Source organism: Aspergillus novofumigatus (assembly GCF_002847465.1).
Source record: "Aspergillus novofumigatus IBT 16806 chromosome Unknown P174scaffold_3, whole genome shotgun sequence".
NCBI lineage: Eukaryota > Fungi > Ascomycota > Eurotiomycetes > Eurotiales > Aspergillaceae > Aspergillus > Aspergillus novofumigatus.
Window position 1 is genome coordinate 3,074,568 of NW_020194276.1, and position 26,358 is coordinate 3,100,925.

Sequence of the window (26,358 nt, forward strand, 5' to 3'; positions counted from 1 at the left end):
GAATTTGTTGTTACCTACACGGGCGGGTACTGCTGCGGTTATTGCTCCAGGCTGGTTGCTGTTCAGTGGTGACGGCCTTCATCGACTTATGTCTTTCTAGCCACTGATGCCGGCCACCGAAGCAACTCCCGTCGCATGTTCCGAGTCCGGTATCGTCAAGATGGAAGACCGGAAGAGACCTGCTACTCATGATCACAATGATTCCGCTCCACCATTGAAGAAGCAAGCTACTTCTATCAATGGTGGGAGTAAACCGCACCCAGATGCCGATATGCCTTGGAAAGACGACCTAGAAGTGAGTTGCTAACGTTTGTTACTGAACCTTCAGTTTGTAGCAGGGGGCTTCTTTTTCAGCCCACTTAGAATTCAGCTGAAGTCTGAAATGGTTCTGATGCTGACTTACACTCTGTGACAGCGATTTCAAAAAGATGCGATATGGCGGCAGATGCAAGAGTACAAACGTGAGAAGATGTCTCTGGAGACGAAAGTCAAGGAAATGTCGAAAGCTACGGCCTACCATAATGATCATTTACGTGTAATTGATGCCTGGTTCAATCAGGTAAGTATCCTCGCTCATCTTCCTTGCAGCGGCAGAGTCTCACTGTTTTTGCGATAGTTAATTGAGGAGGTCAAAACTCTCATGGGCGCGTCGAATGAAGACAAAGGTAGGCACTAACCTAGCTAGATCGTCATCTTGAGATCATCTCACTAATATTCTTCTAGATCGGCCTTCGTTTCGAAGTTCGTTGTTGTTCGAAAATATGGAAGACTTTGAGAAACATCTCAAAGCCCGGTCAGATGATATACGTGCCATTATTACTCGGTTGCAATCTTTCTCCACAAATGCGCCCCCAGAGGTTACAGATTTGCAGTCCCAACTAGCGAAGAAATTGGCCGAAGAAAAAGGTACTATTGCCGAACTTGAGAAAGCTTTGACCGAAAAACAGCAACTGGAAGAAAGCCTGGAGGCAGCGTCACTACGGTACATGGTGGCTGAGAAGAAGCTCGACCGCGCACGAAGCTTGACTGTCGCCAAATTAGAGAAGCAGTATCTCCTTGGTGCTCAGCGACCTGGCGGCGATAGTGCATCCGGAAATCGGGAAGAGCAGTCACCTGTCAACGGTGTGCCCTCGAGCGTCGAACGCAATTCCGAATTGGAAGAAGCGCATAAACAGCTTGTGGCGGTTTCGGAGAAGCAAAAGGAACAGCTGCAAAAACTTGAGACTGAGAACGCAAATCTACTAAGCCAGATTACGGAATTGAATATCAAGGTAAGGCGCTTATGGTCAGCTGTGCAAATTTCTGCTGACTGGATGTGTTGATGTAGCGTACAAAGCCCACCGACGATGATTATGCGCATACGGACTTATTTAAGCAACTGCGATCCCAATACGACGACGTTGTTAAACGAATCAATCACCTGGAAGCAACAAACATACAACTACGTGAAGAGGCCGCAAAATTACGATCTGAACGGACTGCATATCGCAACCGGGTGGATGAGGAAACCCAGAACGTTATTGCCGAAAAGGAAGCGCAATTGATGCGAGCTGAGACTGACTTAGCCCGAATTCGGAACGCCCGTGACGAGCTCTTGGCTGATCAGCAGATGCGGAAGGCTGCGCAAGAACAGGAGAAAATTGCGACAACTAAGGTTCAAGAACTTGCGGATGCTGCACAGGCTCGGATTAATGCCCTAGAATCCGAGGTAGAAAGGCTCCGCTTGCAGCTTGACAACACGAAAGCCGCGCATACAGAGATCGACGATATTCCGTTGGAAGAACTTCGTGCGAAATATCAGAATTTGGAGCGCCAGTATTCCATGCTCAACACTGAGTTGACGTCGATGCAGACCGCCTGCAAAAAGTACTCTTCGTTGGCTTCGCAAAAGGTTGCAGATTTCAGCGCTTTAGAAGAGAAGGTCGCCCGGTTGACTGCCGAAAAGTCGAAAGCGGACCAAAAGTATTTCGCTGCAATGAAGAGCAAGGAAGCACGAGAGTTGGAAGTGCGAACTTTGAGAATGCAGAACTCGAAGAGCTCAGATATTGTCTCGCAACTAAAGGAATCCGAGGCAACCACTCGCTCTCTGTTGGCCAATATGGAGAAGCAGGCTAGTGAGACGAAGGAAGCATTGAATTCGATCATCAGCAAGCATCATGCGGCTCAGCAGCAAATCGCGGAGAATAACATTGTTATCGACGGTCTCAAAGCCCAAGTCAATGAGCTCAAGGCCCTCTCGGTGTCGAAGGATTCGTCATTGGCGAGTGCTTCAAGCGCCTGTCGTAAGGCCGAGACTGAAATTGAAAGCCTGAAAGTCACTCTTGCCGATACCAAGAAGAGTCTTGAGAATTGGAAGAACAAGAGTTTGGGCAATTCATCGTCAGAGTATGAGATGTTAAGGGTAAGTCTTTCCGGCCCATGTATAAGGGACTGATACTAATTGATTGCCATTCCAGAGTCTTGCACTTTGTACTGTCTGCCGCAGAAATTTCAAGAATACTGCGATCAAGACGTGCGGTCACGTATTCTGCAAAGAATGTGTAGAAGAAAGACTCACTTCTCGATCTCGAAAGTGTCCAAATTGCAATAGATCATTCGGAAATAATGACCATATGCATATCACGCTATGAGTCCTCTCAGCAATCGTTGAGTTTCCGGTTTGGTCCTTGGTTCAGTTCAAAATTTACATTCGTGTACCATAGTTTTTATTGCCCTTCTCGTCCTCCCGATTTTCTCCCTAGCCTTTTTATTACCCTTTTTTCTTTTGCTCTCGTGTTTCACACAATCATGGAAGGTTCATGGTGCGGTGTTTTTGCTCTACAAGGTTTAGCAGGATAGGGTCTCACTGGGGCCGGCGTTTTGATTTGCTGTTACGCTTTCCGAGCAAGATTTCCCGTTGCATAACGATCTGGCCAGACATGGTGGTTGTCCAGTCTTTGGCTTCAACTTTTTTCTTTACACCATTTTCCTTGTGTCTTGCTCTCTTTCAGGAGGAAGAGAGACTGTTTGGATACCCACTTCTGTGTTGCGAGTAGCACCGGTGGTGGGGAGCCGGGATGCGAGATGTAGGATTACCTAGTACGAGATGATGAATGCACCATGCTCATGCGGTCATGGCCTTAATGATGTCGTTTGACTTTCTTGTGGTAGACAGTTCTCTATGTAGTGTTGTTCAAATGTTTATGAATTGAATATTCTGCTATAGAGAAGCTCATGCCGCCCTACCCAGAGGTCTAAAGGAGGGACGATTTGACCCGCATCCTCTACTGCGGTGTCCCATTCTCGGTCGATCCGTTCTGAAATCATAGCTTGCAGGGGCTTGCTGGCTAGGACGCTTTGCGCCTGATATGGCCCCATCACAGATGCGCGAACTGCAGCACTGAGAACTGCTTTGGCATGATTCAGCATGAAAACATACGCCGTCTGCCGGAGATCGACACCCATAGCAAGGCATACAATGCCCCATAGAGGAGCAAGATGGCCTTTCGGCCCTAATTCATCAGCAGTGCCAACCCAAGATTTGAGAGCGTCGGAGAAGCTCTCAATCATTTGCACGGCCTTTGCAGCGTCCGTCCCGCCGACAGACGGTCCCGAGGCATATGCGCTTCGAAATGATCGCTCCCAGACGCCAAGTAACGCCCTTCCCTGCGCGACACTTGCCCTCTGAGCAACTATACACGGCGTCGAGGCGTCCAGATCGTTGTCTAGTGTCTCTAGTTCTCCTGGGTTCCTATAGGCTGCAAGGACGTACGGGAGAGATGTGCTTGCGATTGACGCAATTGACAATTTGAGGAAGTGATGGAACGATGCGCTTGTTGTCACCGAGCGAGGCAAGGGTTTATTGTGGGCTAGGTAGGACTCCAGACCGCTGGAGTAGGCAAAGGAGCCCAGTGGGAGGGCGGAATCTGACAGGAGGAGTAATGCGTGGTTTGGTGGAAGGTATGGTTCGTCTATTTTCGATGTCAGTCTTCAGGTACGACAATCATGGCCGTCGCAGGGTAGTTGTCACGGACCATTGAAGGGCAATTCCCTTGCACCCTCTGGGCGGGCTAATGTTAGGCGTGTGCGGGCATTGCGCAAACGGCACTCGAGATCTGCGATCTCTTTCTCCAAAGCTTGTATACTGTTCTTCCCATTCATTCGGACATTCCTCAGTGTGTTAACAGAGAAAAGGAGGAGGACGATGTTTGCGCGACGAGCTCCTCCTCCATACCATTAGACCGAAGCATAAATATGCCCGCTTCTTATCTCTATGACCAAATCCACTGATAAGCTCGTCCGAACATCGGAGTTGCCCGTCTCCGGCGGTGGATGTCGGCAGAAAAAGGCGGATGCGAGAGAAACGAGGCAAGTAAGCAATAGTCGTCCGATGCGAGCTTCTGATCACTTTTCCGCATGTTGATGTTACTCTCTGCATTACATTATGATAAAGCTAGACCTGGAGCTACTACTGACGAGATAGTCTATATATTATGTCAGGAAAGCGTCTTCTGGATGCTATCCAATTATTCAATGTCGCGAAATCAGTTGCGACGAAACACCTTACGCTGCGGCAACGGCAGCTAGACACCTTTACACGGACTTCTTCCCTCACTAAGGGTATCCAGAGGCAGACTGAGGGTTTAATACTAACAGCTCAAGCTGCAGCTGCTCTAGCAAAGCGATTTGATGAACCTTCCACTTCCGAAACTGCGCCGAAAACCCAGCCCACCAGCACGCCTGCGCCCTCCCGGCCAACGAATGCGGAAGCCCGTTCCGGTCTCTCTCCGGGCGAAGCGAAGAAAGCTCAACGACAGGCTGAGTTTCAAATTTCGTCATCGGCTGCGGAGCACACTGTGAACAATGGCTCGAGTACATTGAATGTCAGCGAACAACAGGATGTCTTTTATCAGCGTTCTCAAGAGTCGACGCCGGGATTGTCGGGGCTTCCTCGAGTGAAGCTGCCAAAGACCATCAATGACACGCAAGTGAATGTGGATAGCTCTCTTAATGCGGACGTCTTCCACTCGCCTGTGAACACTGAGAAGCCTGTGTCCGAGGAAGTGTCTACTACGGAACAGCAAGATGTGTCGGAGGAGATGATGAAGGAAATTTTCCACAGTCCCAAGGTTGCCAGAATACTTTCCAAGAAAGCAGCCTCGGATATAAAGAGTCCGGATTGGAGAGCTAAAGGTTTTTCCGAAAGTTCGATCAGTCGAAGGACAGCCTCGGCTCCTGTCGAGAATGGCAAGGTAACTGATAAGGAAGACATGGAAAAGATTGGGGCCAGCATTGCTGAAGACGTTGCCGTGGTACGTCGCCTAGTCGAGTGGAATGGCACAAAACACTTGTTGATATTTTGATAGAAAGATCGCCTGATCGCAGCGGAGCTCAAGCAAAGCGATACCTATAAGATGACTGAATCTCGTGTTCCGTCGTCGCGGTTAGGTCGATTGTGGCAATACAGTGGACTGGCTACCTCGATGGCGTTTGGAGCCGTGGGTGAGGGCCTGCGAAGGATGACTGGGAGCAAAGAAGACTATGCTGGGTCTATAATGTTCAGTCCTGGAAACATGGAACGACTTGTGGCCAAACTCTCAAAAATGCGAGGAGCAGCTCTCAAACTGGGGCAGATGTTGAGTTTTCAGGGTTAGTACTCGGAGTTACTTATTCATTGCGTTGTGGTGGACACTAATTCTTTTTAGATAACAAAATGCTTCCAGAGGCTATTCATCAGGTTTTGCAGCGAGTGCAAGATCGAGCAGACTATATGCCAGCGTCTCAACGAGACAAAGTCTTGGCTGATAACCTTGGACCCAACTGGCGGGATCTTTTCTCTACGTTCGAGGAAGTTCCAATGGCAGCAGCTTCGATTGGACAAGTTCACGGAGCGGTGCTCAAGAGGACCGGCCAGCCAGTTGCCGTTAAAGTACAGTATCCGGGTGTTGCTGACTCCATTGACTCCGACTTGAACAACCTTTCCATCCTTCTGACGGCATCCCGTCTTCTTCCGAGAGGTCTTTATCTGGACAAGACGATTGCAAACGCACGGACCGAACTCGCGTGGGAATGCGACTATATCCGAGAAGCCGAGTGCGGCAACCGTTTCAGAGAGCTCGTAAAGGACGACCCCGTTTTCTTGGTTCCAGAGATTATCCCGGAGGCTTCAGGAAAACAAGTCCTGACCATGGAACGTCTGGAAGGCATTGCAGTCACCAAGATCCATGACTTCACCCAGGCGCAACGTGACTGGATCGGCACGCAGCTTCTACGCCTATCCCTCCGCGAGATCACCGAGTTCCGCTTTATGCAGACAGATCCCAACTGGACCAACTTCCTCTACAATGCGAAGACCAATAAGCTGGAACTTCTTGACTTTGGTGCTTCTCGCGAGTACCCTATCGAATTCATCTCGAAATATATCAGAACACTTATCGCCGCTTCTCGCAACGACCGGGAACGCTGCCACAGCCTCTCAATCGAACTGGGCTACCTGACTGGTCATGAGTCAAAGGCCATGGTAGACGCCCATGTTTCTTCGATATTGACACTTGCCGAACCGTTCATGGATTCTTCGCCAGACGTCTACGATTTCCGGAATCAGACCATCACGGACCGAGTGCGGAGTTTGATCCCTGTTATGATTCGGGAGCGACTCGCACCTCCGCCGGAGGAAACCTACAGCTTGCATCGCAAGCTCAGCGGAGCCTTCCTGCTCTGTGCGAGATTGGGAAGCCAAGTACGATGCAAGGAGCTGTTTGCAGACGCGGTCCAGAAGGCAGAGAAGTCTGGGCTCGACGTTGGGTTGACTCGGAAATAGACCGGGAGGGAGTATGGTGGTGCTTGCCGTACCTTGCCATGCTATGTATTACTATAGAAGGCCAAAGTCTACTCTTGTAAAATAGATCATGTAAAACGAGGGCCTTGATATCATAGAACAAAGATTCTTTTCAATGTTGAACTGCTCTGTCTGGAGACTATTCTTGCCTTCCATTCAAAGCGCAATGTAATCCGTTTCCAGTCGTCGCTCGCTTCCCATCCCATAGCGAAGATAGTGATATCCAGGCGATCCTGTTCCGCATTTCCCAGCAGATCTCAAAGACGTCGTCAACTTCGTCCCAGCCACCTTAGACCTTGGAATGTACGTTCCAGATTAAATTCGCGATGGTCTTCAGATCCGATTCGTCCAGGACAATGTCCCCTTCGCCAGGATTGGCGGGCCGAAGGAAAAAGTGCTCGAAGGGTAGGGTTAGAGGGTATCCTGTCACACGAATGGGGTCGTTGTCTGTCTTCTGGGACATGACAGCCCGCTGAGTTATTTCAGGGACCTTCTTGTTTTGGTCCTGTCTTGTTTCCCGTGGGATTAATTGCCATTTCTCGATAACGACTCCTCTTCTTGTTTGGTGAACAAAAATGGTAAGAGCTGTTTTCACATCACCACCTGCTTCCAACAACCACCAGCGAGCGTCATCCGCGAGCTTCGACCCTGGCTGAGAGTACGAGTACGCGCATTGGATCACCACTGTAGGCCAGTGGTCAGAACGGGGTTGCGGAAGGACTATGGGACGGTACGTCTGGTCGGCTTTCTTCGTGCGCCCGTTAGATGTAATCGCGACTTGTCCTGTCAGTTGTAGCCCCAAGTCCAGCCCATTCATAAATGCACACTTGCGGATGATCATAGTATGGAGGGCATTGTGTGCCTGCTCATGAGCTGCTGTGGTCATCCTCACGAGAAGTAGAGCAAGGTCTGGAATATATTCAAAAAACGAACAGGTGAAAAGCTTCTTGCATAGATTGGGACTTGAGAAAGTCTCTGAAAATGTTTGCTCGTCAACATTAGAAATGATAATATACTGGCTTCTACAGCCAGTCGTGTCTTCCTCCAAGGCGTGATATTCACTGTCAAGGACTTTAAGGAAATCTTGTTCTCCGCAGTACTGGTATTCACTGGTTTCAGGACTAACACGGAATAGCTGCTGATAGCTATTCTGCCTACCTGCTCTCACTGCCATTGTGACTGAGTAGCTGGCTTCGATGGTATCTGTTTGTAGTAAAAGGTAGATGAGGTCAAAGTCAGGGTACCTCTATAGCATAATCATAAGAACCCCAAAGGAATCGTTCTGGTGGTAAAAGGTAGATGATGTCAAAGTAGGGTACCTACTTCTATAGTCATGAGAACCCCAAATGAATTGTTCTGGTTACTTTCTGTCTGTCCATGGTTTTGCAGCAGTCTTTATGTCTAGAGGTATTTGGGTTCACATATACTCTTGTAAGGTGTAGAATATGATGTCGCTATATCTCCCAAGAGTACCTGGTCACTACACTATGAAAGTTACTACATATGGTAGACCTTAGCAATTTGTAACTCCCATATAGTTTCCATAACCCAATATGCAAGGTAAATTTATAGCATCATATGACATATCAAGACTGTGAGCTCGGTCTTTGTCTGCGTTAAGAAGAGGTTCAAAGGAGAGCGTTAACTTGTATGTCTCGTGGGAGATGGGATAATCAAGAATGGCAGCCTTCCTGAGCACGGCGGTATCTGTACAACCATCGATAGTTATACCGGTGTCTGATGTGTCGCGAAATGCGTCAATGAGCCTACCGACAAGGCTTGTGCAGCTCTCGAGTAAAGTCAGGCGCATCGTGTGCTCATATCGATTTTGCACGATGCATGTTCTCGCCGTATATCTGCATGAATACATGATATCAAGTCTCTGATAGGAAGTAGGCCAGGTCAAGGACAGAAAGTACACTATCCATGGATCGGTGGTATCCTATTATGAGTATCGTGATATAGCGCTACGCCGACGACCACGGGATTTGTGGTTTCACGAGTACTGCATGCAGGCTGATTTCAAAGCAGCCTAAATCTATGTTTATTTGATGAAAGTGGGTGCAGTCGGGCAGCTGGATTAGGTAAATTTCCACGGGCAGCGCAAGGAACCGAGGAAAATGAATTCCGCAGTGCAGATGAGAAGATGGCGCCATGTTGTGATTATTAATGAGCTTTTTCGACGATGGTGACAAGACACCTAACTATGACTCTACCTTAATGGGGATGGATGATTGGGTGTTCGGGGAGATTTAGACGGCCTGTTCGAGGGGTTTTTGCGACCTCGTTGTTCTGTATCTACATGAAGCGGTGTATCTGTAAGCATGCGGAGTAAAGTGGATGATTCGTAATACTAATGATGGGTGACAGACGCCCTTAAATATGATGGATCTCAAAAAAAAAAGGTTTACCACGTCAGTGCACCATATCGGAAACTAAAGAAGATGCATAAACCGTAACCTATCAACTGTCAGAAAGCGATCAAGAATGATGCATGATTCAAGAGAACCATGCATGATGCAGCTTGACTCGGCAGTTCATGGTACATAATGAAACAAAACATCGACCCGATACCCGATGGATCTCGGCGACTTTTCAGGGTTTCGGCTTCTAAATTTGCACCATCCAATCATTACAATTATTCACCTAAATTCTTTCTGCATTGTAATCATCATTCGTATTTCTTCGTTGATTGCTGTCCTGTTTTCCCTTTTGGGCCAGCTCCACCACCTCCAAGCTAGTTTTTATAAGTCGCTGAAATGAAGCGATTGATTGATAATCAGTCAACAACGGTTCCTGATTTAAGCGTCCCACATTATAGATACAGCTTCCTTATCGAACGTTCGAACCGCATGGAAGGTGCCCGACTAGATGCCCCTGATTAGGCGCACATGGTGATCAGTGCGTATTGGAAATCCGCATCATCTGCGACCAGGTATCACCGTTATTACCTTACCCTAGAAGCAGATACTGAAGGTGACTAGTAATGCGTCAATGGCTGACCTTGAGGACTCTCTTCCATGTGAGCCAAGGCTCCGATAAGCTGACACAAGGATCTGCCTCACTAAATAGTAAATACAGAGGTCTAGAAAGGCGGAGACCAGAAAAGGGAAAAGGAGAAAAGAGTGGCGTCAGCACTAAGCTTGATGTTAATCTAACGCCGTCTGCTTATCTCCGACTCATGTGGGTCGCGATGGTTGATGACATAACGAATATGAAATAGTTACGCCAACTATAAGAAAGGTTAGGTTTAGAACACAGTGAGCGGATGAGTCAATATTCTATAGATGATATGATAATGGATGCGTACTACAGTCTCCAATCAAAGCTCTGTCGAATTGTTTCTCCTACTGCTAGCATCCGTGTGGTGATATTGATGCCAACTACTCCGTAGTAGGTGCAGTATGTAGATGCCGCTGCATAGATGTGGAGTCCTTAGAAATCGGGCTGTTCCGAAGTTTTGCCAAAACCGTCTGCATCTGCTTTGGTAATTTTTCCTCTGTCCAATCAAATTCCCGGGATTACTGGCACGAGTCATGTTGGATCGTGCATAACTCATCATGAGTCAGGAAGATTCAGGCTTCCAGGCATACACTTGGGCATTTTGCATGAACGAAATCGATGGAAACTTGGGGTCCCACTTCTGCTTCAACTTCTGAACTTTTTCCTTGTCTTCCGCAAGCTCCACCGTACTTCTCGTCCGGTGATTATTCGCTATCTCCGTCTGGTTCTTCCATGACTCCCCATGAGTCTATCTGCCTCCTTTTCCAACTAGGTGGGCCCTGTTTTGCGCAAGCCTTACAAATCAACTAATTTTTTTTTGTCTCTTTCGATCTTGATGTCGCTAACGGACTTTAGTAATAATCTGGACCCTGGGAGATCACCGATATATAAGTCTCGACGAAATGACGCCCCGAGTCTCTCTGTCGCTGTGTTATATTCGGTGCCGTTGCTGTGTTTCTTAGATCCTCTCCACTCCTGGTGCATTGGACTGGTATCGCCTCTCCAAATTGAACAGTAAACGGTGTTGATTCCACTTATTCTTTTGATATCCCATCTATTTCTTCAACCCTTCTTTCGGTTTCCTGTACATACCTACCTTCGACTTTCTCTTTTGTCCGTCCTAGTCGAACAGAGGAATCTATTGAGTCGATTCCTCTCTGAATATAAGACGAATACTTCAGCCTGCACAATCTAGTCCACATCTCCATAGTTTACAACAAGAAGGTATACGCGTCAACAGCGAGATGGCGGACGGCTCTCGTCTGCCAGAATTGGCAACCAACACAACAATGGAACACAACAACCATGAGCACGCAGAGGTCTCCGGTCCAGATGCGGAAACTGTACACTCCTCATCGGTGACAGCAACCTCTTCTGAATTGAGCCTCGATGGCCGGTGGGGAGAGCGGGATCAAGGGGAGCCTGTTTCGCGCCGTGGCGCCATGGAGGATTTTGAGGAGATGAGGAGGGAACTGACCCAACTGAGTCTGAGACGAACGCGGTCGGTGGGAAAGGATGCCCATCGATTGCGGTCCCGGGCCTCCGGGCGAGCCAGTCAAGTTCGCGATGAAGAGAAGGCGATCGACGAGGAGGATTCGACGATTGACGGTGACGGTGACGGTGACGGTTACCAGGGTGGGTTCGACCTCGGCGAGTTCCTGATGGGTGGTCATCTGGAACGGAGAACGACCACAGGAGAGCCGGCGAAGAAGGTCGGTGTCCATTTCAAAAATCTCACGGTGAAAGGTGTCGAGACCGGAGCGTCCTTTGTGCGGACTTTGCCGGATGCTGTTGTTGGCACATTTGGCCCGGATCTGTACAGAATCGTCTGTAGCTTCATCCCACAATTGCGCTTTGGGAAACAGCCTCCGGTGCGAGAACTGCTGCATGATTTCACCGGTCTAGTCCGAGAAGGCGAGATGATGCTGGTTCTGGGCAGGCCTGGCGCTGGTTGCTCTACCTTCCTGAAAACGATTGCAAACGACCGGGGTGCCTTTGCCGGTGTGGAGGGTGAGGTCCGGTATGGCGGTCTCTCTGCCGAAGAGCAACTGAAGCACTTCCGTGGCGAGGTCAACTACAACCCGGAAGACGACCAGCACTTCCCGAGCCTGACCGTGTGGCAGACCTTGAAGTTTTCTTTGATCAACAAGACCAAAAAGCACGACAAGGCCAGCATTCCCATCATCATTGACGCTCTCTTGAAGATGTTCGGCATTATGCACACTAAGAATACGCTTGTGGGTAATGAGTATGTCCGTGGTGTGTCCGGAGGCGAGAGGAAGCGTGTCAGTATCGCCGAAACCCTGGCGACCAAGTCGTCGGTTGTTTGCTGGGATAACTCCACCAGAGGTTTAGACGCCAGTACGGCTTTGGATTATGCCAAGTCTCTCCGGATCATGACCGACGTCAGCAAACGTACTACATTTGTGACCCTCTACCAAGCCGGAGAGAGTATCTACGAACTCATGGACAAGGTCCTGGTCATTGATTCCGGACGCATGCTCTATCAGGGCCCTGCGAACAAGGCGCGCGAGTACTTTGTGAACCTCGGCTTCTACTGCCCAGAGAAATCGTATGTCTCTCTGTTCCCTCACATGAAACTTGCCGTTCGCTAACCCGCTGCTAGGACAACTGCTGATTTTCTTACTTCAATCTGCGACCCTAACGCCCGTCAATTCCAGCCCGGCCGAGAGGCTTCTACCCCCAAGACCCCTGAGGAGCTTGAGGCCGTCTTCAGAAATAGTGAGACTTACAAGACTATCTGCGACGAGGTGGCTAGCTATGAGAAGAAGCTTCAGGATACGGATCAGGAGGATACCCGCCTCTTCCAGAAGACCGTTGCCCAATGTAAGTTTGCGACACCCCCTAGTACATGCTTACCGAAGACTAATTCCCTTCAGCCAAAAGTAAGACGGTGTCGAAAAGGTCCAGCTACACGGTTTCGTTTGTTCGTCAGGTCCTGGCTTGCGTGCAGCGTGAGTTTTGGCTCCTGTGGGGTGACAAGACATCCCTCTATACCAAGTACTTTATCATCATTTCCAATGCCCTGATCGTCTCTTCTCTGTTCTACGGCGAGTCCCTCGACACCAGTGGTGCATTCTCCCGTGGAGGTGCGCTCTTCTTCTCGATTCTGTTCCTCGGTTGGTTGCAATTGACGGAGTTGATGCCCGCCGTTACCGGACGAGGCATTGTTGCCCGTCACAAGGAGTACGCGTTCTACCGACCATCTGCCGTGTCGATTGCTCGAGTGGTGATGGATTTCCCTGCTATCTTCTGCATGGTCGTCCCGTTTACGATCATCATGTATTTCATGACAGGGCTCGACGTGACCGCTTCGAAATTCTTCATCTACTTCTTGTTCGTCTACACCACTACATTCTCCATCACTTCGTTGTACCGCATGTTCGCTGCGCTCTCACCCACTATCGATGACGCCGTTCGCTTCAGTGGCATTGCTCTGAACATACTTATCGTCTTCGTTGGTTACGTCATTCCCAAGCAGGGTTTGATCGACGGCTCGATCTGGTTTGGGTGGCTCTTTTACGTGAACCCTCTCTCGTACAGTTATGAGGCCGTCTTGACGAATGAGTTTTCCGATCGTATCATGGACTGTGCGCCGTCACAGCTGGTACCCCAGGGTCCCGGTGTCGATCCCAGATATCAGGGCTGTGCTCTTCCCGGGTCTGAGCTGGGTCGCAGAGGCGTCTCGGGTAGCCGGTACCTGGAGGAGTCCTTCCAGTTCACTCGCAGCCATCTCTGGCGCAACTTTGGTGTCGTCGTCGCTTTCACTGTGCTGTATCTCACAGTCACGGTGCTTGCCGCTGAGTTCCTTTCCTTCGTCGGCGGTGGTGGCGGTGCTCTTGTCTTTAAACGATCGAAACGTGCCAAGAAACTGGCCACCCAGACGACCCAGGGCAATGATGAGGAAAAGGTTCAGGACGCTGGCGACAAGGCTGCGCTGTCGCGCGGAGAGGCGACGTCCGCGAGCAATGGCGAAACCTTCAAACGCATCTCTTCCAGCGACAGAATCTTCACCTGGTCGAACGTCGAATACACGGTACCTTATGGCAACGGAACCAGAAAGCTCCTGAATGGTGTCAATGGATACGCAAAGCCTGGAGTCATGATCGCTCTGATGGGTGCTTCAGGTGCCGGTAAGACGACACTCCTTAACACCTTGGCCCAGCGTCAGAAGATGGGTGTGGTGACTGGCGATATGCTTGTCGACGGTCGTCCTCTGGGCGCCGATTTCCAACGGGGCACTGGCTTCTGTGAACAAATGGATCTTCACGACAACACATCTACCATCCGCGAAGCTCTGGAGTTTTCGGCCCTGCTCCGTCAGGACAGGAACACTCCCAAACAGGAGAAGCTCGACTACGTCGACCAGATCATCGATCTGTTGGAGTTGAATGATATCCAAGACGCCATCATCGGTTCTCTCAACGTGGAGCAGAAGAAGCGGGTGACAATCGGTGTTGAGCTTGCAGCCAAGCCCAGTCTACTCCTGTTTCTGGATGAACCTACGTCTGGTTTAGACAGTCAAGCGGCGTTTTCGATTGTCCGATTCCTGAAGAAACTCTCCCAGGCCGGACAGGCCATTCTTTGCACCATCCACCAACCCTCGTCCATGTTGATCCAGCAGTTCGATATGATTCTCGCCCTGAACCCCGGTGGTAACACCTTCTATTTCGGTCCAGTTGGCCACGAGGGTCGCGACGTGATCAAGTATTTCGCAGATCGTGGCGTCGTCTGCCCTCCGTCGAAGAACGTGGCTGAATTCATCCTCGAGACGGCCGCCAAGGCAACAACGACAAAGGACGGCAAGAAGATCGACTGGAACGAAGAATGGAGGAACTCGGAGCAGAACCAGCGGGTCCTGGACGAAATTCAGCAGATCCGCGAAGAGCGTAGCAAGATTCCCATAACCGAGACAGGAAGCCCCTACGAATTCGCCGCGCCCACGATGACGCAGACTCTACTTCTCACGGAACGTATCTTCAAACAGTACTGGCGCGACCCGTCGTACTACTATGGAAAGTTGTTCGTCAGCGTCATCATCGGTATCTTCAACGGGTTCACCTTCTGGATGCTCGGCAACTCGATCGCCAACATGCAGGACCGCATGTTCTCCATCTTCCTGATCATCATGATCCCCCCCGTCGTCCTCAACAGCATCGTGCCTAAGTTCTACATCAACCGCGCCCTCTGGGAGGCCCGCGAGTACCCCAGCCGTATCTACGGCTGGTTCGCCTTCTGCACCGCCAACATCGTCTGCGAGATCCCCATGGCCATCGTCTCGAGCCTCATCTACTGGCTGCTCTGGTACTACCCCGTCGGCTTCCCCACAGACTCCAGCACCGCAGGCTACGTCTTCCTCATGTCGATGCTCTTCTTCCTCTTCATGTCCAGCTGGGGCCAATGGATTTGCGCCTTTGCGCCGTCGTTCACCGTCATCTCCAACGTAAGTCCACCCGCCCCCCCTTTTATCACCCGCTCTAACTCTAACCCGTCAACAGGTCCTCCCCTTCTTCTTCGTCATGTGCAACCTCTTCAACGGCATCGTCCGTCCCTACCGCGACTACCCCGTCTTCTGGAAATACTGGATGTACTACGTCAACCCGGTCACCTGGTGGCTCCGCGGCGTCATCTCCTCCATCTTCCCCACCGTGCAGATCGACTGCGCGCCCTCGGAAACAACCCACTTCAACCCGCCCCGGGCCAGACCTGCGCCAACTACGCAGGCAACTTCATCGCAAACGTCGCCAAGAACGGGTACCTGCTCAACCCCGACGCCAGCGCAGACTGCCAGTACTGCCCGTACAGCAACGGCGCAGAGTACATGGCCACGCTGAACGTGCACGACGGCGACAAGTGGCGCTGTTTCGGGATCTTCTTGGCCTTTGTGATTATTAATTGGCTGTTGGTCTATTTCTTTATCTATACAGTGCGTGTGAGGGGCTGGTCGTTTGGTATGGGGTATTTGTTTGGGGGATGGGGTTGGTTATTGATAAGGTCAAGGGGGTTTTTAGGAGGAAGTCGGAGAAGGCATGAGGATGAGGACATAGGACCCAGATGCAAGGATGAGATCAAAGTGATCTCAGTGAGGGGTCGTAAAAGCATTTCTGTTGGATCATGATATTGATTTAGCGATATCCATTCTGCATACATAGAGCAATAATAATGCATAGACAAGCGTTCTTCATAAATCATCTTCAATTCTCAAATCCCAAAACTACACTGTCCATCACAGATAGTACTAAAAAAACCAAGGCTTCAGACCCGGACCGTATCGTCGCCCAGGAACCGTCATCGGCACGGGGACAGTATCTCTGAAAACATCCAGCATATCCGCCGATTCGGTTGCCGCTTTACCACTGCCGTTATCCGAGGCTTTGTCCGATGGATTGTCTTTGTCGAGGACAGGGACAAGGACACCGCATTCCCAGTTCCGGCAGTTGAGCTTGGGCTGCTTGGTTGTTCTATCTTGGACGAGACGGCCCCTTTGCGTCTAGCATTAGAATGCTTTCTATTGTGTTTAATGGGGTCAGGTTGCACTCACCACGCGCTTTCTGAGAGATTCGCACTCCCCACGTACGCCCACCCTCGACACTGTGCGTTATTCGGTAATCGTATCGGCTCATCCGGTCTTATGAATAGGATCTATAGAGCAAGATTGTCTCAGTTGGTATATGATCTTGCGACTGGGAGGAAGGACGTACCTTGTTATGCATCAGAAGCCCGGGCCGCCGACTCTTACAGTCGCGCAGCACATGGCGCGGGAATTTGGAACCCTCGTACCATTTCGACTGGAAGCAGATTGTGCCGGCGCAGTCTGGGCCGCCTCGCGATTGCTCGATGGTCGTCTGTGAGGGGAAGTAGACCCGGAAGCGATCTTTCCATTCTTCAGCGGTGTTTTTGTGAATGAGTTGGTTCCTGTCGTTGGAATTGCGCGCGGGGAAGGTCTTGGAGGTTCGGAGGGTGAAGTCGGTTATACCGTCGTCTCCTGGGAGGTTTTTAGTCTCCTGTCTGGATGGAGCGGAAGGAGCGCTTACCTTGCGAAGCGAGATATATTGATCTTAGAAATTCGTCGGTGAGTGACCCTACCGAGGATGCCTTTGCGAGATTAGTCGAGAGAGTCTGGAGCTTGCTGGGCCATGGACTGTACATACGACGAAATCGATATTGATCGGCTTGGAAGTTCGCAATCCTAATGCATTGACTGCGCGTCCCAAGCCGCAGTATCCCGTTCTTCTCCATGCATTTCCTGTGTGTGACCCTCCGCTGTACAGCATTAGTAGCCGTCTAGAATAGCGCGAAGGACGCTTACATAGTGTGAACTAGCATAATATGAGAAGTCTGACTGAAGTCGAACTCGTCGAGTCTGGAAATGATGTTCTCATCCAAAGTACTTGCTCTCAGGAAGTAGACCAGGTCTTCCTCAAAGGCGGTCTTGGAGCCCACAGAAGTTGTAGCTGCCTTCCGGGGAAGATCGATGAGAAAAGCACTCTAAGCTAGAGTCAGCAATGGTTCTGTAGATAGCTGGTCATCCCTACGTTTTCCATCACGCCTCCCATCTCACCCCAATCATATGGTGTCAGATTCGCAGTCGGAGCTACAATTCGTAGGTACCCCGGGTGAAAGAGTAGCATCAGTTTCGAGTGCATGCAGTTCACCTGTCCCTCCATGGATGGAAAGCACAATCTCAGGTTGCTCATCGACGCGGTTTCTGCCTCATATTGACGTTTCTGGTATCCCACTTTATCAGTTATGTATTTCAAGGAAAAACAGACAGGGGGTCAATCACCGTCAACTCATCTTTAGCCTGCATTACCAGGAGAAAACGAGTGCTTTTCGTATCGACCTTCGAAAAGAGCCATTCAATGTCCCACATAAATGAGCTCAAAATGGCCAGCTCTAAATCACTTCTCTGGAAGACCTCCTCGATTGTGATATCGTCACCTGTCCGTGGGCAATACTGTGCGTAAGTCTTTTTGACAACTCCCTTTGGGAACTGTACACCTGGTGTCCGAGAAGGATTGGGCAGGCGTGGTTTTGACTCAACAGTGTCGTGCCTGGCCTGAGGAACGCCAATCGTAGATGCATAGCCTGCCGATACCGAACCACTGCTGCTTTGACGTGCCGGCTGGCTCGATTCGTTCTTGGAATATTTGGCCTGACGATGATCAATGGCCCCAACTTCCTCCGCTTTTCTCTTCGCGATGCGGGCGAGGCGTTCTTCCTCCATCTGCTTGCGATTCAGGCCCAGGAGCCCTGATGATTGCGAAGCTGCATGCTCTGCTGCAGAACTTTCTGTCTCTGGTAGTGGGCCATGTTCTTTGTTACCGTGTGATGGATTAGGTGGGTTCTTTTCTGTATCCTCAGAGTCTTTCAGGGACAACGCAATGGCTCTTTTCAGATCCTCATCTTCATCATCTTCGCCTTCAACATCAACTCCATCCTCATCAGCATCTGTATCAGATCCAATAACTGATTTGGACTTTGGGAAAATAGGAATGACTTCATCGTCTGACTCTGCAGTAAGATCGACGACATTTTGTTGAGGTTCATCAGCTGGACTAACACCATTATCGTGAAGGTCCCTCAATGAGGCTGCGATGGCTGCTTTAAGGTCGGGGTCTGTTAAATCTTCTGGCTCCATTTCCAGTTGGCCCAGAATCTCAGACTGCAATGAGCGGGATATTTTAACGATGCAGAAATGAGACAAAACCGAAACCAGCGATTTAGTAGACACGAGACACTCCCAAAATTAAGAGGTTTCAAATGAGATGCAATGTAGCTCTTGTTGTCGACTCCTGGGAGACCATGCTGCGATTGTTTATGGTAAGATGTCACATAAACGGATTCAGACACCACGCGTCCCACCAAGCTGTGTCCAGTTGGCACTGTCGCTATGACACCTGGTGAATGTGTATTATATTGACAAAATAGACAACAAGCAACGACAACGAAGAAATGTAGAAATCATGCAAAGTCACAACTGGTGGCCAGGCTTATTCTGCTCCTTGAACCTCAGAGACACGTGACCATCTCTGGTGCTGAAGATCAAGAGGACATCTAGAGTGTGTCCCTAGCTATGGCATCTATAAATCGAGTCTGCTGAAAATGAGGTCTGTAATGTACTCTACGAAGATACAGGCAGATTATCTAGTAGAAGCTTGAGTATAAGCTCTCAAGCTTCTACAGTGAGAGATGATATTTAAAATGTTCAACACAAAGATCAAAGTGGCATAAAAGTCAGCATGAATATGCTCATATGATAAAGCAGTCAGTTCAGATTTGTTTGTATTGATCCCAATCTGAAGTGATAGAGCTTTTACCGTCCCTGACACAAGAGCTCTCGGCGCAACAACAAACGCACATCTCCTCACTCCTTTCTCTCAAAGGATTCACAACTGTCCCATTCCTCGACAGGACATCTCCAAGACGCGAATACAACCCTGGTTCCATTTACTCAGGAAAATCAGGAAAACGCCGAATCAAAAGAACCTGGCAAGATGGATCCTGGCGCACAAATTCAGCAAGAGCAAGAACCCCCGAGAGTGGAAAGAAAAGCAAAATACAGGCTCTTCTCTCACGGGCTCAGAAACCAGAGGTGTAAGTCTCCAGGATATGATATATCTTCTTTTGATTGCTGGCACATATGTCTCATTCATCATTCAGACTGTTGGTGCAATTCTTCAGACAAGTATATGATGAGCATCAGGGAACGTCCAATCTTGTCAAGCCAGCTGAACCGGAAACCTTCGAGGATGTAGCTGTCAATGAGGGTTGCAAGATGGTGAGAGGCAGTCTGATCGTGGGCAACCGGCACCTGCGGTGTCACCTTCTTCGTCTGCCGATCCAGGTCCGATACAGAATTTATGAGTTCTTGTTCTGTCACCACAACAGTTATGTCGAGATAGGGGGACCATATAACCACCAAATCGGGGATTTGGCAATCCTCAGAACTTCGCATGTGTTTTACCATGAAGCGTCTATCGCTCTGTATCATTCCCTGGGTGATCGACTGCTCTTTTTCAGAAATTACGGGTCGAAGTCCGCTGATTTCCTCAGACGTCAGCCAATACCGTTGCCTTGCTGCCGTAACCGAGTCTTCCAGCAATGGTTGGAATACCCCTGTCGTAACAAAGAAATTGTGTGGAGAAGATCTTTCAAGAAAATCGTGTTTCTGATCGGAGCATCCGAGCCCCTGCTGGCAGTTCAACGTCGCTGGGCGTTTGCAGAGTTCATCACCACACTAAGAATGAGCGAACCCCTCAGAGTCCACGAGCTTTCTGTCGTTGTGTACAATCAATGGAAAATCCCCGGATTTGACGAGGGAGACCTGGTCCGCGCTCTGTTTAGTGGCGGGATTGAATTTCTCGGAAGGTTGATATTCAGAGGCCTGGCCGAAGACGAGACAGAACGCCTGACTCAACTCATCTTTGCCCTCGGAATTCCCAATTTGACGATCGAGCGAGTCATAACACGAGCACAGGAGGAAGAAGTCTCTATAAATCTGTGTAAGTGACTCGCTTTCGTTGCATGCCTTCTTCTGCCACTTGTTCTCATTCGAGGTTCATTGAGGATATTGGCTCGAAGCTCAGATGCATTGAAGCACAAGATCGATGATGGCGAAAAAGACTTCACGATCAGCCTCTGCACTTTCGAGTCCAAGACCGACGACAAGCAATCGCTTCTCGTCAGGTGTCTTTGTTGCAATAGAACTTGCAATCTGACGGGCGTAGAGCTGACCAACTGTTTCATGTCCAGGAGCTCGACCCCCAAGCAGAGAGGTGGCCATCAAGCGACTCATTGGAAGAAGATCATCATCAGCTGGCTCAGACAGTGTATGAAATCCCTGTGCCCCTGGGTTTTTATTCTCTAGCGGTACATGCAGCTGAGCTATGGGTTAGCCTGAGATCCTGGTAGGAGGGGACGCTAAGCTACGGACCCAATGTCCAAGTCGGCCCTTCTGAGATATGGTGACCAGAATTTTGTCGCTAAATTGGACGCACGTCACGTCTGTTTGTATGCCATTTACCATGCCAGAGACTTGTTTTGTCGCAGCAGGAAAAGGAAGGTCTAGTGGCACCTGGAGGTTATCGAGATCAAGAAGATTGGACATGACGAATGGTACTGAGATTTAGTTTCGGAATGCTAGAAATTGAAAAAAATGCTTCTTCGACGGACTAAGAGAACGTTTGATTTCAATTCTACCACAGAAATACAGATATAAACAAATGAAGCCGGTGATCAGTTGGCAGATGGTGGGTGATGCCGCCTTGTGGGCGGTGAGGTTTATATCCCCACTGTCCGGCAGAATCAATTTTCTTTTCACGTTTCTTTCAACAGGAGAAGAGCAGCAATCACAAAATCAGCCATTCTCTAACGTTGTTTTTCTAAAATTTCTTCCCTTTGTCTCCGGGCTGAGGCAAGGGAATCCCATCGACATCCACAATGCCCAAATTTGTCCCCCGTCAACGAAAGCAGAAGCATCGACAAAACAATTCAAACGATGTTGCGGTCGACACAAATGCTGCCGAGATACTGCCCATCTCCAAGAGCGAGAGGGAAGCAAGGAAGCAGAAACTCCGAGAGGAACTGAGGGCGCAACACACGAAAATCTCTGCGAAGAAGCAAAAGCGCTTGGATAAATATATTGTATGTGGATTATGAGTTCCTTGTGGTTCCACGGATGTCTGCGCAGATTTTATTGACCGTCTGAGCAGGAAAACAAACTCAAAAAAGAAGAGAACGTCGAGCTGCTTAAAAAACTTGAGAAGATCAAAGTCGACACCTCCGCGCTCCAGAGCTCAAGGGAACTAGGGCAACGGAAGAGAGAGGACGAAAATATTGTACCCGCGACTGCTACAAAGGCTGCTAGTGTTTCGCAGAATCAGGTTTCGGATTCGGAACTGTCAGGCGACGAAACAGACGATTTCTTTGTTGATTCGAAAGGGACTACTAAGCGAAAGCTCTCTGAGACTGCTCCTGCACCACCGATTCCCGCCCCAGCCGTTGGTGGCGGTCTCAAACGTCCTCTTGAACTCGGTCCGGACGGTTTCCCAGTTCTGAAGAAGCGGAAAAGAGCGCCCAAGGTCAAACCGGTGGTCGTATCCGTGCCGGAGGTTTCTTGGGAAGGGTTCGATTCAGATGATGGAAATGATAGTGCTGGTAGCAGCGATGAAGAGCCGGAACACTCAGAGAGCGATGCCGAAAAGGAGACTGTGCAGGATGGAGAGAACGACGCATCTTCCGACGACGATGAAAGCGATGACGCGGATAGCGGCAGTGATAATGAGGAGGATGAAGAGGAAGACGAGGACGAAGAAGAAGAAGACGACGATGACGACGAGGATGAGGAAGACGAGTCGTCAGCACAACGCCGAATCAAGCCTCGCCAGTCCGCGTTCAAAGAGTGGGCAAGACAACAAATCAATGAGGTTGTCGGCTTCAAACCTTCTGGGCCCATTACAGCAGAGGAGCAGCCTTTCGTTCCTGAATCCAAGCGGCCCGTCAGGAACACCGTCGCTGAAGAGGAGCCGCTTCCGCTAGAGCTCCAAGTCACCAAAGGCGATCCAAACCGCAAGGCTTTCAGCGTGCAAGTTGACCGTTCGGAAGAAGTTCAAAATTCGCGCTTAGGACTGCCCGTGGTCGGTGAGGAACAGAAGATAATGGAAGCCATCTACAACAATTCATCCATCGTCATCTGGGGTGCTACTGGTAGCGGAAAGACCACGCAACTTCCTCAGTTCTTGTTCGAGGCCGGTTATGGACACCCCGACAGTCCCAACCCGGGTATGATTGCAGTGACACAACCCCGCCGAGTTGCCGCTGTCAGTATGGCCAAGCGTGTGGCCGATGAGCTGGGACAGTATTCCGACCGGGTCGCTTACCAGATTCGATTCGAAAGCAACGTCTCTAGCAAAACCGCCATCAAGTTCATGACCGACGGTATCCTCATTCGCGAGATTGCCGAAGACTTCGCTCTGAAGAAATATTCTGTTATCGTGATCGACGAGGCCCACGAGCGGAGCGTCAACACAGATATCCTGATTGGGATGGTTAGCCGTATCATTGATCTGCGGAAAGCCATGAGCGAAGAGAATCCCTCCATCAAACCCCTCAAGCTCGTGGTCATGTCTGCGACTCTGCGGATCTCTGATTTCACGCAGAATCCAAGTCTCTTCCGTCATGGCCCGCCGCCACTAGTACAAGCAGAAGGCCGTCAGTACCCTGTGACCGTACACTTCGCGCGACGGACACATCGCGACTATGTTGAAGAAGCCTACAGAAAGGTCTGCAGGGGCCACCGCAAGTTACCTCCTGGAGGCATGCTCGTGTTCCTCACTGGACAGAACGAGATCAGGCATCTGGCTAAGCGGTTGAAGCAGACCTTCAAGCCCACACAACGGGGAGAAGCTATGCAGGCAAAAGTACAACTCTCCGCAAACGATGCACCGCTCGAAGCGGAGGATCTGGACCTTGGAGGTGCAGACTTGTCTCATCCTGGCAACGAGGATGATGACAGTGACCTCGAAATTACCGGCTTGGATGAGAATCCTGAGGAAGATGAAGAGTTCAATCTCGGGGAAGAGGCGATGGACTCCTCAACTCGAGTGCATGTCTTGCCGCTCTACTCTCAGCTGCCCACAAAGGAGCAACTGAAGGTTTTCGAACCGCCACCGGAGGGCTCTCGTCTTATCGTCCTGGCGACCAACGTCGCCGAGACCAGTCTTACAATTCCCGGCATCAAGTATGTCTTTGATTGTGGGCGAGCCAAAGAAAAGCAATACGATCTAGAGACTGGCGTACAAAAGTTCCAAATCGGTTGGATCAGCAAGGCTAGCGCAAGCCAGAGAGCTGGTCGAGCTGGTCGAACCGGACCAGGTCACTGCTACCGACTCTATTCTTCCGCGATTTACGAAGGTGAATTCGCGGAATACACCGACCCTGAGATCTTACGAACACCTATTGAAGGCGTCGTGCTCCAGATGAAAAGCATGGGCCTACATAACGTGATCAATTTCCCCTTCCCTACACCTCCTAGTCGGCAGGGTCTGACCAAGGCCGAGAAGTTACTGAAGAACCTCGGAGCACTCTCCGCGGACGGTAAGATCACTCAGATCGGCCATCGCTTGTCGACGTATCCGCTATCACCGCGGTTCAGCAAAATGCTTCATATCGGCCACCAGCACGGCTGCATGCCCTATGTGATTGCGCTTGTCTCTGCACTGGCCGTGGGAGACTTGTTCATCCCTGAAAACCAGATCGATCCAGCTCCTTCAAAGGAAGAGGACAAGGGTGACGGAGTATATAAGAACTCCGATCGTTTGGAGGACACGGCTCGAGAACAGCGCCACAAGGACTACGCGAGAGCACAGCGTCTCTTCAGCAAGCACGATGATACTTCGGACGCTTTGAAGTATTTGTCAGCGATCTGCGCCTATGCTTATGCTTCGAATGGGGACTCATTCTGCGATCAGATGTTCCTGCGGGCAAAGGCATTCAAGGAGGCAACGCAACTTCGGCAACAGTTGACCGACATTGTGCGCGCAAACAACCCGGGTCTGATTGGAGCGTACGAACCTCGTCTGCCTGAGCCAACCGATAAACAGATCAAAGCGCTGAAGCAGATCGTGACAGCTGGGTTCATCGACAACGTTGCAATCCGCGCCGATCTGGCGCCGGTTCCGCCGGAGATGGACCGCACACCGAAGAGAGCCATCGATGTCCCATACCTAACGCTCTTCAGATCTCGAGAAGGAAGGGCGACAGAACTCCAGGAGAAAGCCGTCTACATGCATCCGTCGTCTGTTCTGGCCCGCCTTTCACCAAAGGAAATGCCGCAGTACCTGGTCTACTCTCATCTCCAACAATCAGCGCCTTCGGTGCTGTCCGACCAGGCCCCGAGGATCAGGATGTATCCTCTCGCGGCACCCAGCGGCCTGCAGCTCTCTGCTATCGCGCATGGCACGCCGCTCATCGAATACGGCAAGCCAATCGGCAAGATAGAACCGATGGACGGGGTCCCGCAGCGACGAGCATGCTGGGTCATTCCATCGCTTGTAGGCGAAGCTGGAGGTACCTCTTGGCCCTTACCGGCCAAGAAGGTCATTCAACGGAAAGATATAAAGGACGGCTGGGTGATTGAAAAGTTCACCACCTAGATGTATATAGTTTTTGGCAGGCTGGAAGCAAAGATCGACAGGAGTAATGCTTGATGAAATACATGCATGCCGTTTAATAATGCCGTTTCATCCCGACCAAAAAGGATGCAGCATCACCTCAACACCCTAAACGCCATGGTAACCCATACGAACAAAAACAAGCACCAACCCCCATCTAATACCGCTCCCTATCCCTCTTCCTCGCCTCAAAATCCTTCCTCCCACTCGAGATCTCCCCCGTCTCCGTATCCTCCCGAATCCCCAACGCCTTCTTAAACCGCTCACTCTCCTCAATCTTCGCCTCCGCAAGCTCATGCACCTGATACGTCTTGAACTGCCTCCTCTCTCTCGGCGGCAGATCCCGCTCCCTATCCCTAGGCCCACGCCTCCACCCCCTGCGCTCCCTCCCTCATCCTTCTCACCATCCCCACATCAACCCTGCGATTCTCCTCCTCCATCTCCTTCAACAACCTCGCCCTGAGCGCCTCACACCGCTCCTCAATCTCCTCCTCCGACAACACCTTCCCCTCTCCTTTGCCCTTACCCTCCTCCTCAATCCGCTCATTCTCCTCCTCAAGCCTCTCCCTCTCCTCCATGACCTTCACCTCAACCGCACGCCGCCGATCATGCTCCAGAATCTGCTTATCGGGCTGCCTCTGCTTGAATGACCGGGCAGAATCATTGGCATTGGCGCCTGAAACGGGCGGGTACGGCGCGCCGTAGCCTGCGTTGCGCGGCCTCATGAAGGCGTAGTTGCGTTGGACGTAGCCCGAGGTACCGCTTCCACGAGGGGTAGAGAGGCCGACGTTTGAGGACATGATCGATGGCTACAAGACTGGGATGTGATTTATGGTTTATTGTGGGAGCGGGAGGAGTAGTGGTTCTGCAGAGGTGTTTGTGAAGTCGGACAGCCGTGAGAGTGGATAAATCGTTTTCCGGTCGAAAAGGACTCGTGGGACGGGGAAACTGTGAAGCACAGTAACCTCAAATGTTGAGCAGGACGGAGTAATGCTCTAGATATTGAGAATGAGGTGACTGTGAGAGTTAGACACTCTGCGCAGGGTAATGCTTCCGGTAGAATGAACTTGTGACTTGTGGCAAGCTCCAGTTCCTCCGTACCTGATAGAAGTATGGTCACGTGATTACTGCCCTTGATAAGCACCAAAGGGGAAGATGAGGAGAGTTGAGAAAATTAGCTGAAAGGTGCAACATCTATATGTTAGAGATTAGAAAGACAAACTATAATTATTGTGCTAATCAAGTCAGGTACACCGACATGTGTCGGACTGGATGCGTTCTGACGGCCATGTCTTTCTGTCATAGAATGAACCCATTTCCCATATGCCCCTCTACATTAGGAAT

The 26,358-nt window shown here is 50.3% G+C and overlaps 9 protein-coding genes across 9 annotated transcripts; 5 read left to right on the forward strand and 4 right to left on the reverse strand.

The window, feature by feature from the left end:
• Positions 1-106: 106 nt before the first annotated feature.
• Positions 107-2,630, forward strand: P174DRAFT_366796 (E3 ubiquitin-protein ligase BRE1; the record flags this gene model as incomplete). The annotated part of the gene is made up of 6 exons (XM_024822132.1): positions 107-295; positions 416-559; positions 617-665; positions 724-1,271; positions 1,328-2,401; positions 2,457-2,630. The coding sequence occupies 6 exons, from the start codon at positions 107-109 to the stop codon at positions 2,628-2,630; spliced, it is 2,178 nt and encodes a 725-aa protein (XP_024684460.1).
• Positions 2,631-3,107: 477 nt separating this feature from the next.
• On the reverse strand, positions 3,108-4,221 carry P174DRAFT_147547 (urease accessory protein UreF). Its single transcript, XM_024821154.1, has 2 exons — positions 4,014-4,221; positions 3,108-3,950 (listed from the first exon to the last, which is right to left on the reverse strand). The coding sequence occupies exons 1-2, from the start codon at positions 4,138-4,140 to the stop codon at positions 3,181-3,183; spliced, it is 897 nt and encodes a 298-aa protein (XP_024684461.1). The 5' UTR covers positions 4,141-4,221; the 3' UTR covers positions 3,108-3,180.
• Positions 4,222-4,396: 175 nt separating this feature from the next.
• On the forward strand, positions 4,397-6,944 carry P174DRAFT_503137 (protein kinase COQ8). Its single transcript, XM_024831137.1, has 3 exons — positions 4,397-5,291; positions 5,346-5,628; positions 5,685-6,944. Exons 1-3 carry the CDS (start codon positions 4,473-4,475, stop codon positions 6,797-6,799), a joined length of 2,217 nt encoding a protein of 738 aa, XP_024684462.1. The 5' UTR covers positions 4,397-4,472; the 3' UTR covers positions 6,800-6,944.
• Positions 6,945-7,106: 162 nt separating this feature from the next.
• P174DRAFT_430188 (uncharacterized protein) lies at positions 7,107-7,991 on the reverse strand (the record flags this gene model as incomplete). Its single annotated transcript, XM_024825613.1, has 1 exon — positions 7,107-7,991. One exon carries the CDS (start codon positions 7,989-7,991, stop codon positions 7,107-7,109), a length of 885 nt encoding a protein of 294 aa, XP_024684463.1.
• Positions 7,992-11,109: 3,118 nt separating this feature from the next.
• Positions 11,110-15,874, forward strand: atrF (ABC drug exporter AtrF; the record flags this gene model as incomplete). Its single annotated transcript, XM_024829757.1, has 6 exons — positions 11,110-12,392; positions 12,447-12,667; positions 12,721-15,284; positions 15,340-15,489; positions 15,546-15,799; positions 15,853-15,874. 6 exons carry the CDS (start codon positions 11,110-11,112, stop codon positions 15,872-15,874), a joined length of 4,494 nt encoding a protein of 1,497 aa, XP_024684464.1.
• Positions 15,875-15,983: 109 nt separating this feature from the next.
• Positions 15,984-18,794, reverse strand: P174DRAFT_404952 (uncharacterized protein). Its single transcript, XM_024824055.1, has 8 exons — positions 17,628-18,794; positions 17,377-17,568; positions 17,151-17,329; positions 16,993-17,104; positions 16,876-16,936; positions 16,543-16,826; positions 16,383-16,483; positions 15,984-16,323 (listed from the first exon to the last, which is right to left on the reverse strand). The coding sequence occupies exons 1-8, from the start codon at positions 18,480-18,482 to the stop codon at positions 16,080-16,082; spliced, it is 2,028 nt and encodes a 675-aa protein (XP_024684465.1). The 5' UTR covers positions 18,483-18,794; the 3' UTR covers positions 15,984-16,079.
• Positions 18,795-19,338: 544 nt separating this feature from the next.
• P174DRAFT_459364 (uncharacterized protein) lies at positions 19,339-20,973 on the forward strand (the record flags this gene model as incomplete). Its single annotated transcript, XM_024829758.1, has 5 exons — positions 19,339-19,383; positions 19,407-19,438; positions 19,526-20,346; positions 20,431-20,619; positions 20,894-20,973. The coding sequence occupies 5 exons, from the start codon at positions 19,339-19,341 to the stop codon at positions 20,971-20,973; spliced, it is 1,167 nt and encodes a 388-aa protein (XP_024684466.1).
• A 209-nt stretch (positions 20,974-21,182) lies between these two features.
• Positions 21,183-25,391, forward strand: P174DRAFT_450228 (ATP-dependent RNA helicase ECM16). The gene is made up of 2 exons (XM_024828913.1): positions 21,183-21,487; positions 21,556-25,391. Exons 1-2 carry the CDS (start codon positions 21,284-21,286, stop codon positions 24,994-24,996), a joined length of 3,645 nt encoding a protein of 1,214 aa, XP_024684467.1. The 5' UTR covers positions 21,183-21,283; the 3' UTR covers positions 24,997-25,391.
• Positions 24,962-26,076, reverse strand: cwc21 (U2-type spliceosomal complex subunit CWC21). The gene is made up of 2 exons (XM_024831798.1): positions 25,434-26,076; positions 24,962-25,396 (listed from the first exon to the last, which is right to left on the reverse strand). Exons 1-2 carry the CDS (start codon positions 25,812-25,814, stop codon positions 25,172-25,174), a joined length of 606 nt encoding a protein of 201 aa, XP_024684468.1. The 5' UTR covers positions 25,815-26,076; the 3' UTR covers positions 24,962-25,171.
• Positions 26,077-26,358: the final 282 nt, after the last annotated feature.